The sequence below is a fragment of the Callithrix jacchus genome, chromosome 15 (assembly GCF_049354715.1).
Source record: "Callithrix jacchus isolate 240 chromosome 15, calJac240_pri, whole genome shotgun sequence".
NCBI classification, from domain to species: domain Eukaryota; kingdom Metazoa; phylum Chordata; class Mammalia; order Primates; family Cebidae; genus Callithrix; species Callithrix jacchus.
Window position 1 is genome coordinate 31399763 of NC_133516.1, and position 12918 is coordinate 31412680.

The 12918-nt window shown below is 41.7% G+C and overlaps 1 protein-coding gene across 4 annotated transcripts in view; it reads right to left on the reverse strand.

Moving 5' to 3' along the window:
* Nucleotides 1-12918, reverse strand: part of PRKAR2A (protein kinase cAMP-dependent type II regulatory subunit alpha) — a 93039-nt gene that overhangs the window by 18413 nt on the left and 61708 nt on the right. For 3 of the 4 annotated variants that reach the window (XM_035275433.3, XM_003734840.6, XM_035275432.3), the window contains 4 exons: nucleotides 12628-12734; nucleotides 5200-5353; nucleotides 363-464; nucleotides 119-193 (listed from right to left, as the gene is read on the reverse strand). In XM_035275433.3, coding sequence (XP_035131324.1) covers nucleotides 119-193; nucleotides 363-464; nucleotides 5200-5353; nucleotides 12628-12734 — 438 coding nt within the window. The remainder of the gene's footprint in view (nucleotides 1-118; nucleotides 194-362; nucleotides 465-5199; nucleotides 5354-12627; nucleotides 12735-12918) is intronic. The other variant, XM_078350849.1, reaches the window with a different exon arrangement.

Sequence of the window (12918 nt, forward strand, 5' to 3'; positions counted from 1 at the left end):
CAAACTGTTGGGATTAAAACATGAGCCACTGCATCCAGCAAGAAGTTTTGAGATAAATGATATACTAGTCCTTTAGGGGTGACTTCCAGGAAAGGAGCTGTGTAAAGCCCTCACTCACCTGAGTGATTATGCGTTCTCCATCCTTATAGATCTTCTCTCCTATTACATCCACAATCTTCATTCGTTCTGACAACTGAAACAACAGACAAATCCAAAAATAAAAGGAAAAGACCTTAAGTGAAAGTCACAATAGCTATGGAACACAGAAATGGGGTTAGAATAGCATGATTTGAAAACCTAACAACAAGTTTTAAAAGCGTTTCCTAATCCCCATGAACAGATTCTTATTCAAGCCATTTTACCTCCAGTGATTTAAGGAGGGGCACAGACTCAATAAATGATTCAAACATCTTCCTCTTCTTTGCATTATTTTTCACTATGATTCTTCTAAAAGTCACCCGGTCCTATAAGAAAAAATATGAAAATTCTAGTAAATGCCTGTATACAGGAACATCTATGGCTTAATTAACTAGCCCAAGCAAATTATTAGAGGAATATGTAAGCTACTGTGTTAATTAAATGTTTAATGATACTTCAATCTTGAGTCATCACTGGAAGAAAAAGACCTTATAGCCTGAGCCCACCAGATGCCCACATGCTGTTGCTTGCTGTCTAGCGCTCAATAGGTGCCACCTATGGGTCATAAATAAAACACAAAACAGAAAAGACCTAAACATTTTGTGAGCTCACTGTCACTGTTCAATGTCAAAAAAGACACCTCTACTGAGCTAAGATGCTACTGGACTCCAGGCTGGGTGACGGAGTGAGACCCCATTTCAAAAAACAAAAAAAAAAAACACCTCACCAAAAGAGAGAATAAAACAATCATTTAATTCTTAAAATCCAGAATTAATCAATTAATTAATTAATTAATATTATTATTTTTGACACAGAGTCTCACTCTGTCACTGGGCTGGAGTTCAGTGGCGGGATCTCAGCTCATTGCAATCTCCGCCTCCCGGGTTCAAGCAATTCTCCTGCCTCAGCCTCCTGGGTAGCTGGGACTACAGGCATATGCCACCACGCCCAGCTAATTTTTTTTTTGTATTTTTAGTAGAGATAGGGTTTCACCACGTTGGTCAGGATGGTCTCGATCTCTTGACCTCGTGATCTGCCCACCTAGGCCTCCCAAAGTGCTGGGATTATAGGCATGAGTCACCACACCCAGCTGGTTCTAACATTTTCTATGCATGCTTTTAACACTTCCCAGAACTCTCTTTTCATGTGGTGCAAGGCCAGTTCCTATGGCTGTGAAGAATATTAAAGAAAAGCACCAGACATCCACACAGCCTTTGAGGAGCATCCAATCAAGCAGTGAAGAAGAAATTCCCATAGGCTGTAAGTGCTCAAAGGCAAGCACTCAAAGGCAAGAACTTAGCCCTGAAGTTCATAAGAGAAAGAGTGCTACTCTCTCCTGTGACTGCAGGAAGTTCCCAGGAAAGCTTCTATTGACTTTCAATAAAGCAAGAGAGAGCAGAAGCAGAGACTAAGTATAGGGACCATAATGGCAGCTGCCCACTAAAAGCAGGAATGTAGGATCCAACTTGAGAAACTTAGTGACAACACCAAGTCCTCCCTACTTTGGCCTCAGAAGGCATTTCCAAGGCCTTTGGAGGCCCAAGTAAGAAGTCAGGCTGGAGAGGAGCTTCTGGGAGTTACTTTCCTAGAGGTGGTAATGAAGCTTTGGAAGAGTCTGGGCTTGCAAAGCAAGTGAACGAAGAGGAGAAAAGTAGAGGCCAAAAAGACATCTTGATAGGTCACTGACCTCACTTAAGAAAGTAAGGAAAAGAGGAAATGACTGCCAAAGGCAAGGAAGTAGAAAGAACAGGGGTCTTAGGAAAAGAAGTCTCAGGAAAAGAGGCGTGGTGAGTAGCACCATGGCCCTGGGCGGCTTGTGCCACCATTCTGTGAACACCACCTTGTACCAGGCACTAAGGGAGTTGCTTCTCTTATACCCATCTATTTAATCCTCATATCCCAGCCACAAAAGCAGGTGGTTTCATACCTCACTATATATTTTTCAATTTCCATTGAGACTTTCTCTTTATCTTTGAGATTATCCAAGAATGCTTATTTGGGCTGGGTGCAGTGGCTCTTGCCTATAATCCCAGCACTCTGGGAAGCAGAGGCAGGCAGATCACCTGAGGTCAGGAGTTCAAGACCAGCCTGGCCAACATGGTGAAACTCTGTCTCTACTAAAAATACAAAAATTGTCTGGGCGTGGTGGCACAGGTTTGTAATCACAGCTATTCAGGAGTCTGAGGCAGGAGAACCACTTGAACTCAGGAGGCAGAGGTTGCAGTGAGCTGAGATCATCTTAAAAAAAAAAAAATGTTGTTTGGCAGGGCACAGTGGCTCATACCGGTAATCCCAGCACTTTGGGAGGCCAAGGCAGGAGCATTGCTTGAGCTCAGAAGTTCAAGACCAGTCTGGGCAACATACTAAGACTCTGTCTCTACCAAAAAAAAAAAAAAGTCAGGTGTGGTGGTGTTTACCTGTAGTACCAGCTACTTGGGAGGCTGACGTGGGAGGACTGCTTGAGCTTAAGAGGTCAAGGCTGCAGTTAGCCGTGCTCAATGCCAAAAAGAATGTTACTTAATTTCTAAGTGTCTGGAGATCTTTGTTATTCATTTTCAGTATCTTTCTTTCAATTGTAGTTAAAGAACACATCTGATTTCAATTCTTTTTTTTAAAATTTTCATTATTTTGGCCGGGCGCGGTGGCTCATGCCTGTAATCCTAGCATTTTAGGAGGCCGAGATGGGTGAATCATGAGGTCAGGAGATCAAGACCATCCTGGCCAACATGGTAAAACCCCATCTCTACTAACAATACAAAAATTAGCCAGGCATGGTGGCACGCACCTGGGGTCCCAGCTACTTGGGAGGCAAGAATCTCTTGAACCCAGGAGGCAGAGGATAAAGTGAGCCGAGATTGTGCCACTGCACTCCAGCCTGGCAACAGAGCAAGACTCCATCTTGAAAAAAAAAATTTTCATTATTTCTTAAAATTTCAAATAGAGATGTGGTTTCACTATGCTGCCCAGGATAGTCTCAAATTCCTGGACTCAATCCTCTCACCTCAACCTCCCAAAGTGCTTGGATAACAGGCTTGAGTCACTGTGGTTGGCCTGATTTCAATTCTTTTATATTTTTTAAAGTTTTATTTCATATTCCAGGATATGGCTTCTTTGGGTGAATGTTCTATAGGCTTGAAAAAAATGTTCATTCTGTTGTTGTTGTTGTGTGCAGTAGTCTATAAATTTCAGATAGTTTTTGTTTATTAACGGCATTAAGTTCTTCTACATCCTAGCTGACACTAGATGATTTTCTGTCTAGTCATTCATTCTTTTGTTTGAGACGGAGTTTCACTGTTGCTGAATGTACCTATTGGCAGATCTGGATTTCAGGCTTTTCCAGCACCACATCTGGGATACATGGGAACCTGGAAACTCACTGTCATGTCTTCCCTCAAGTGCCAATATCCCTAGATAGTCTGCCTTCTTCTTTCCACCTTTTTTTAAATTTTGAGACAGAGTCTCACTATTGCCCAGACTGGAGTACAGTGGTGCGATCTTGGCTCATTACCACCTCTGCCTCCTGGGTTCAAGTGATTCTCCTGCCTCAGCCTCCCGAGTAGCTGGGATTACAGATGCCCGCCACCATGCCTGGTTAATTTTTGTATTTTTAGTAGAGAAGGGGTTTCACCATGTTGGTCGGGCTGGTCTCCAACTCCTGACTTCAAGTAATCCACCTGCCTCGGCCTCCCAAAGTGCTGGGATTACAGGCATGAGCCACTGTGCCTGGCCATGTGTGTGCGGCTTTTTTTAAGTTATAAATGAGAAGAGCATGGAATAGGGCTACTCCATCTTGGTCTGAACCAGTAGTTGGCACCAAAGCTTATTATTTTATTTTATATTTTTTTGAGACGGAGTCTCGCTCTGTCACACAGGCTGGAGTGCAGTTGTGCAATCTTGGCTCACTGCAATTTCCGCCTCCCAGGTTCAAGTGATTCTTCTGTCTCAGCCTCTTAAGTAGCTGAGATTATAGGCGCCCACCACCACACCTGGCTAATTTTTATATTTTAGTAGAGATGGGATTTTCACTATCTTGGTCAGGCTGGTCTCGAACTGCTGACCTCAAGTGATCTATCCACCTCAGCCTCCCAAAGTGCTGGGATTACAGGTGTGAGCCACTGCACCCAGCCTATTTTGTTGTTTTTTGAGACAGAGTCTTGCTCTGTAGCCTGGACTGGAAGGTAGTGGCATGACCACTGCAACCTCCACCTTCTAGGTTCAAGTGATTCTAGTGCCTCAGCCTTCCGAGTAGCTGGGATTAAAGGTCTGCGCCACCATGTCCAGCAAATTTTTCATATTTTTAGTAGAGATGGGGTTTTGTTATGTTGACCAAGCTTGCCTGAACTCCTGGCATGAAGTGATCCACTCACCTTGGCCTCCCATAGTGCTAGGAATACAGGCATAAGCCACCACACGCAGCCATAGATGTCAACATTTTAAAAGTGAAATGTGGAATTTGTATAAGAGGATGATTATTTTGTTTAAGAAGGAAAAGAGTTCTATATTTTGAATATATAACTTGGTGCTGAAGGAAATCATGTATAATAGAAGATAGCGATCACAGGAGTATTATGCCTAAGACATTCTGGGAAAGTCAGAATATGGCCATCAGCCTTTCTAGTGATCTAAGTCTATTGGATATTGGCTTAGACCAATGAGCAAGTAGATGGCTAAACATACAGCACAGACGGTCCTGGGATACCTAGAAATGGAAAACGCTTTTGGCAGAGTTTTCAGTGACACTTGCTTTTTCTAGGCTGTGTCTTGTATAAAGAGTTATTCCCTCTCTCCACTTATCTGATAAAATCAAAAACACACAAAAAAATAATATGAGCTGTATACTACTATAAGGTCATAAGACCCAGTCTTGTCCCCATAACTTGGAGTAATAATTTGTTGACAAATCATTTTAGAGAAATGGAAAAATGTATTTGTACAAGATCTTCCACAATATCTTTCAGATAACTGGCTATAAGATATAGTGTAAATCAAGAGCCCTAGGACAGAGACCCAGAAGGGCAATTAATACTGTGCCTTCCAAGGTGAAAAATGTCTTTCACTTACCAGTCCCCAAAGGGAGCCTTCTGAGGTAGCAACAATGGTAGCAGCTCTCGGGGTGTTGTACATCAGAGCTAGTTCTCCAAAACTGCCACGGTTGTCATATTGACCAACAGAGCGGGTTTGATTATTTTTTGTTACTAAAATGTCATAAGTTCCCCTAGAAGAGTGATAAAAAATTATTTCATTAGTTACTTGTGATAATAAATGTAAAACTGGCAGGTACATATAATAGAAAATGTTGTTTTAAGAGATTTCCAATGGAACTTTGCTTTCCAATGGAACATATTTTTGTATTTTGACTTTGGGTCCTATAACCTCACTAAACTCACTTATTAATTCTAGTAGCCTTTTTTGTGGCATTCTTGGAATATTCTACATAGAGATCATGTCACCTGAAAAAAAGACAACTTTAATACTTCCTTTCCAATCTATATGCCCCTTTCTTTCTTTTTTCCCCCCATCTTTAACTTAAAAAAAAAATTTTTTTTTAGACAGGGTCTTGTTCTGACACCTAGGCTGCAGTGCAGTGGCACAATCATGGCTCACTGCAGCCTCTACCTCCTGGCCCCAAGCAATTCTCTCAGCTGAGAATCCTGAGTAGTTATGACCACAGAGGTGTGCCACCACATCTAACTTTATTTTTATTTTTGTAGAGATGGGGATGGTCTCACTATGTTGCCCAAACTGGTCTGGAACTCCTGGGCTCAAGCAATTCTCCTCTCTCAGTCTCTCAAAGTACTGGGATTAAAGGCATAAGCCACTATGCCCAGCCTAAATTTTTTTTAATTAATACATATATTTTACATATTTATGGAGTACATGTGAGTGTCTGTTCCATGCACAGAATGGGTAATTATTAAGCCAGGGTATTTGGGGTATCCATCACCTTGGATATATGTCATTTCTGTGTCACTATCATTTCATGTCCTCTCTTCTATTAATATTTACTGTGAAATACGCAAAATATTGCCACCAAGTATAGTCACCTTATCATGCTATAAAACATTAGAACTTGTGAAGTTCTGTAATCTCAGCACTTTAGGAAGCTGAACTGAGAGAACTGCTTGAGCCCAGGAGTTTGAGATACACCTGGCCAACATATGAAGACTTGTCTCCACAAAAAGGAAAATTAAAGATAAGAAAGACATATTAAAACATATTTCTTCTAACTTTGTGTTTGTAGCCAATAGCCAACTTCTCTTCATCCACCCACCACCCTTCTCAATTTCTGGTATAAATCACTCTATTCTCTATGTCTATCATATCAGTGTTTTTAGCAGTCACATGTGACTGAGAACATGTGGTATTTGTCTTCCTGTGCCTAGCTTATTTAACTTAATGTAGCAACCTCCATGTTGCTACAAATGACATGACTTCCTTTTTTTTTAACGGTCAAATAGTACTTCATTGTGGATCTAAGCCACATTTTCTTTCTTCCTTCTCATCCTCTCTTCCTTACTGAATTGACTATATAACCTCCAGTACAATATTAAGTGAAAGTGGTGAAAGCAAACATCCTTGCCTTATTCTGAGTTGTAAGGAAAAACAATCTTTCACCATGCTGTAGGTTTTTAAAAAATGCCTTTAGTCTGGTTGGGGAAAGTTATTTTTGTTGCTAATTTGCTGAGCATTTTCATCACAAAAAGATGGTGAGTTTTGTCAAATATTTTGCTGTAGGTATTGAAACAAGTGCATGGGTTTGCTTTCATAGTCTGTACAAAATTAGGATACAACTGATTAAAATAAAGCAAATGATACAATTATTTAACTACTGATTGGCAATAATTGCTTAAAAAAAAAAATCAGAACTGACAAGCATTTGTAGAAATAGGGACTCTCAACATACCACTGAAGGAAACATAAACTTTTCAAAGTTTCTGAAAGATAATTAAACATATAGGAAATTCCTTAAAAAGATCCTTTGATACAGTAATTCCATTTCTAGTCATCCCAAAAGAGATAATCAAAGACACTACAAAAGATTTAATTGCAGAGATTTCATCAGGTAATATTTATAATAGCAAAAACTACAAGTAATTTAATCTGCTAATAATAGGAGATGAATCAAATACATGTTTCCATCCATATTATGGAGTCACTGAAAGTAATGACAGAATATGGCTGGGTGCGGTGGCTCACAGCTGTAATCCCAGCACTTTGGGAGGCTAAAGTGGGCAGATAACCTGAGATCAGAGTTCAAGACGAACCTGGCGAACATGGTGAAACGCTGTTTCTACTAAAAATATAAAAATTAGCTGGGTGTGGTGGCACCTGCCTGTAATCCCAGCTACTTGGGAGGCTAAGACAGGAGAATCACTTGAACCTGGGAAGCGGAGGTTGCAGTGAGCCAAGCTCGAGCCACTGTACTCTAGCCTGGGTGGCAGAGTGAGACTCTGTCTCAAAAAACAATAATAATAATATTGATAATAAAGACAAAATAATACTGTAACTCCATAACATGCTTAAAATAGACTTAAAAAATTAAATCACACAATGTATAATTTAATGTAATAAAATTATGTAAAGATAACTCCATTAGGTGACTTCATTTTTGATGTTTGATTGTTGACAGCTTTCAAATCCTTTCTCTTCTGCCCCATATCTGGGAAAGTGATAAGAAAGCCTAGGCACTCCCTCCTTTGGTGCTGATGGGGAGTTCAACCAACACAAATGCCAGCCCATGTGTAAGAGTACCCTCACCTAACCCTACCTTCTAACCACCATAAAATCCCAAGCCAATCATACCTTGCCTGCTATCTGAAGTCATTTTTGGATCTGTCTGGGAGCCTCCCCTGCTCTCTCTAAAAAGGTTCAACATGTAAGTAATAAACCTTTTCATGGCCAGGCGTGGTGGCTCACGCCTGTAACCCCAGCACTTTGGGAGGCCGAGGCGGGTGGATCACGAGGTCAAGAGATCGAGACCATCCTGGTCAACATGGTGAAACCCTGTCTCTACTAAAAATACAAAAAAATTAGTTGGGCATGGTGGCGCGTGCCTGTAATCCCAGTTACTCAGGAAGCTGAGGCAGGAGAATTTCCTGAACCCAGGAGGCGGAGGTTGTGGTGAGCCGAGATCCCGCCATTGCACTCCAGCCTGGGTAACAAGAGTGAAACTCCATCTTGGGAAAAACAAAAAACAAAAACCTTTTCATATCCTTTTAGTGTATATGTAATGTCATCAGTCTTGATATCTCAACCACATTTTGGGTGAGGTGTCTGATTTCAACAGTAAAGCACAGAAGTATAGACTGGTAATTAGATTATGCCTAAATTAATTTTATCCTGTTCTTATATTTTTATATTCTCTACAAAGAACTTCCATCTGTCTATAAAATCACTACACATCACGTATTAAAAGAAAAGCAGAGAATGTGCCACTAACTTGCTCTCAGGGAGCTTACCACTCAGTAGGAAAGCTGACCTGTACTAGGCCTTTACAGACAAGGCAAAAGCAGTAAGGTCATTAATAGGAAATGTGGAATTCAGTGTTTCTAGTGTTTCCTCTAGGGGACACTAGCATTTAGCTTTGGGAGTGACAAGAACTCATTTCAGGCAGCAACACTGCAGAGGAACTCTGTTGACTTCTCATTCAGGTCCTCCTCTAAGTAATGAGGCATGTTTTTATCATTGTTGTTACCACCACATTATGTAACAATTATCTATTTAAAGGTCTGTCTCTCCAACTTGACCACTGAACTTTTTGAGGACAGAACTGTACCTTTTTACTTGAATGATAATCTTTCTTCTTTTTCTTTTTTCTTTTCTTTTGAGACAGAGTCTCACTCTGTTGCACAGGCTAGAGGGCAGTGGTTTGATTTCGGCTCACTGCAACCTCCACCTCCAAGGTTCAAGCAGTTCTCCTGCCTCAGCCTCCCGAGGAGCTGGGACTACAGGTGCGAGCCACCACACCCAGCTAATTCTTATATTTTTTTAGTAGAGATGGGGTTTCACCATATTGGGCTCAAACTCCTGACCTTGTGATCCGCCTGCCTTGGCCTCCCTAAGTGCTGGGATTACAGACGTGAGCCACTGTGGTCAGCCCTTTCCTATTTGTTAATCACCACATTCTTTTTTCTTTTATTCCGAGACAGGGTCTCACTTTGTCCCCCAGGCTAGAGTGCAGTGTTACAATCACTGCCCACTGCAGACTCAACCTTAGGTTCAAGTGATCCTCCCACCTCAGCCTTCCAATGAGCTGGAACTATAGGCTTGCACCACCATGCCCAGCTAATTTCTTTTTCCTTCCCCTCCCTTCCCCCAACCTTTTTGAAAAAAAAAAATACTACACTATTTTATTTATTTATTTTTATTTTTTATAGACATGGGGTTTCGCCATGTTGGTCAGACTGGTCTCGAATTCATGACCTCATGATCTGCCCTCCTCGGCCTCCCAAAGTGCTGGGATTACAGGCATGAGCCACTGTGCCCAACACCCATCTAATTTTTTTAAAATGTTTTGTTTTTGGCCAGGCACAGTGGCTCAAGCCTGTAATCCCAGCACTTTGGGAGGCCGAGGCGGGTGGATCACGAGGTCAAGAGATTGAGACCATCCTGGTCAACATGGTGAAACCCTGTCTCTACTAAAAATACAAAAAATTAGCTGGCCGTGGTGGCGTGTGCCTGTAATCCTGGCTACTCAGGAGGCTGAGGCAGGAGAAATTTCCTGAACCCAGGAGGCAGAGGTTGTGGTGAGCCGAGATCGCGCCATTGCACGCACTCCAGCCTGGGCAGCAAGAGCGAAACTCTGTCTCAAAAAAAAAAAAAAAAGGTGGTTGTTTTTTTTTTTGAGACAGAGTTTCGCTCTTGCTGCCCAGGCTGGAGCACAAAGGTGTGATCTTGGCTCACCGCAACCTCCGCCTCCTGGGTTGAAGCGATTCTTCTGCCTCAGCTTCCCAAGTGGCCTGGCTAATTTTTTTTGTATTTTTAGTAGAGATAGGGTTTTGCCACCATGCCTGGCTAATTTTTAGTATTTTTAGTAGAGATAGGGTTTTGCCACCATGCCTGGCTAATTTTTTGTATTTTTAGTAGAGATAGGGTTTTTGCCGTGTTGGCCAGACTGGTCTAAAACTCCTGACCTCAAATGTTCCACCCACCTCAACCTCCTAAAGTGTTGGGATTGCAGGCGTGAGCCACACACCCAGCCTAAAATAATGTTTTGTAGAGATGTGGTCTCATTATGTTGCCCAGTCAGACAATCCTCCCACCTTGGCCTCCCAAAGTGCTGGGATTACAGGTGTAAACTGTCCTGCCTGGTTCTTATTCACATTCACTACTTTCACTGTACAAAGAATAACCTCTTTTGTTTACATATGAAATAAATCATTCCCTCTGTAAAAAAGCATTTCAGTCTTTAAGTTGTGGGCATGTACAGGCAGATGCTTATTTCCCAGACCATAAGTGCCCAATGGGACCTCTGTCTTGGTGCAGAAGTACAAAGCAGGGCAAAGGGGAAAGGTGGCTGCTGGAGGTGGTAATATGATTTTATTATATTATAAGTATAATAGAATTACAGGCATGGTGGCCTGTAATCCTAGCACTTTGGGAGGCCGAGGAGGGTGAATCACCTGAGGTCAGGAGTTCAAGACCACCTTGGCCAACATGGCAAAACCCTGTATTTACTAAAAATACAAGAACTAGCCAGGCATCGTGGCATGCGCCTGTAATCCCAGCTACTCAGGAGGCTGAGGCAGAAGAATAGCTTGAACCCGAGAGGCAGAGGTTGCAGTGAGCCAAGATTGCACCACTGCACGCCAGCAGGGGCAACAGAGCAAGACTCTAAAAAAATAATAATAATAATAAGTCTGGCCAACATGGTTAAAACCCATCTCTGCTAAAATACAAAAATTAGCTGGGTGTGGTAGCAGGTGCCTGTAATCCCATTTACTCAGGAAGCAGTGGCAGGAGAATCCCTTGAACCTGGGAGGTGGAGGATGCAGTGAGTTGGGATTGTACCATTACACTCTAGCCTGGGCAACAGAGCAAGACTCTGTCTTAAAAAAACAAAAAATCGTTTGGTTCCAAAAAAAAAAAAAACCAAACAAATATTATATTTATAATTTTATTTAAAAACTATACTGGGCCAGGCGCAGTGGCTCACACCTGCAATCTCAGCACTTTGGGAGGCTGAGGCAGGTGGATCACGAGATAAAAAGATCAAGACCATCCTGGCCAACATGGTGAAACTCTGTTTCTACTAAAAATACAAAAATCAGCTAGGCATGGAGGTGCACACCTGTAGTCCCAGCTACTTGGGAAGCCAAGGTAGGAAAATTGCTTGAACCCAGGAGGTAGAGGTTGCAGTGAGCTGAGATCAGGCCACTGTACTCCAGCCTGGTGACACAGAGCAAGACTCCATCTCAAAAAAAACAAAACTATTGTCATTAGCATAAAAGATGAAGACAAAAGTCTTTTCTCTGAGGAGATATTATTTATGTTGTCTTTACTCTAATTAAAACATTTCCTTTAATTGTAGTAATTTGTCACAGGTAGCCAGAACCCAAAGGTTGCTCAAAGAGGGAGAGTATTTTCTGTTCAAGAACCTGAATAAGAAAAGGCTCAAGAGGAAAGGCAACCAATGAATCTAATACAGCCACTTAGATGGAGATCAAAAGAATCTCAAAAATGAGAATAATTAGAAAAATTTGAATAAGGTATGTAATTAGATGTAGTATTATATAAATGTTAATTTGTGATTTTTATAATTGTTCTACACTTAAGTAAGAGAATATCCTGCCTCGTGGGTTCAAGTGATTCTCCTGCCTCAGCCTCCCCAGTAGCTGGGACCACAGGCATACACCACCATGTCTGGCTAAATTCTTTTTCTTTTTTGCATTTTTAGTAGAGATGGGGTTTCACCATGTTGGCCAGGCTAATTTTGAACTCCTGACCTTAAGTGATCCGCCTGCCTCAGCCTCCCAAAATGCTAGGATTATAGGTGTGAGCCACTGCACCCAGCCTTGACAATAACTTAATAAAGTAAAGGTAGTACAACACTAACCTGGGAAACCTGTATTTATGATAATTTTTTTTTTCAAGTCTCCCAAGTAGCTGGGATTACAGGTGTGTACCACCATGCCCAACTAATTTTTATATTTTTAGTAGATACAGGGTTTCACCATATTGGCCACGCTGGTCACAAACTCCTGATCTCGGGTGATCCCCAAGTGTTGAGATTACAGGTGTGAGCCACCACACCTGGCCTAAAGGAAATTTTCTACTCTAGATGATGGCTCTTCAAATACGAGTTGTGCTGAGGACTCAGGACAGCATTGGTAGAGAGAGACAAGCTGTGTGGACTCTCACAGGCTTTCGGAGGCTTGTTCACCTGGCCCTAAGCCTCTCTGGGCTGAATACAGAATAGGATAAAGCATCTGCCCCGAATCACAAATCCAATTAAGTGTGGCCACACAATTGCAAAGCTCCATCTCCTACCGTTCTATGACATAAAAGTTGTCTCCATCATCTCCTTGGTCGATGACATGCTCATCAGCTTTGACTATCCTTTCAAACATGGCATCAAGAACTTGAGAAAGCTGTTCCTACAGGGTATGCACAGAAGGAAAAAAATAGCTTTTATATTTGCTGAAAAAAAGCAGTGACCATAATTATCAATATTTGTGACTATATAACAGAAGTCCCCACATTCAAGCAGAAACCTAAAGGCTGTCTGAAACAAATGCTTTCTTGGGACCATTCAGCTTTTTACCTCTATGTACTTCAGCA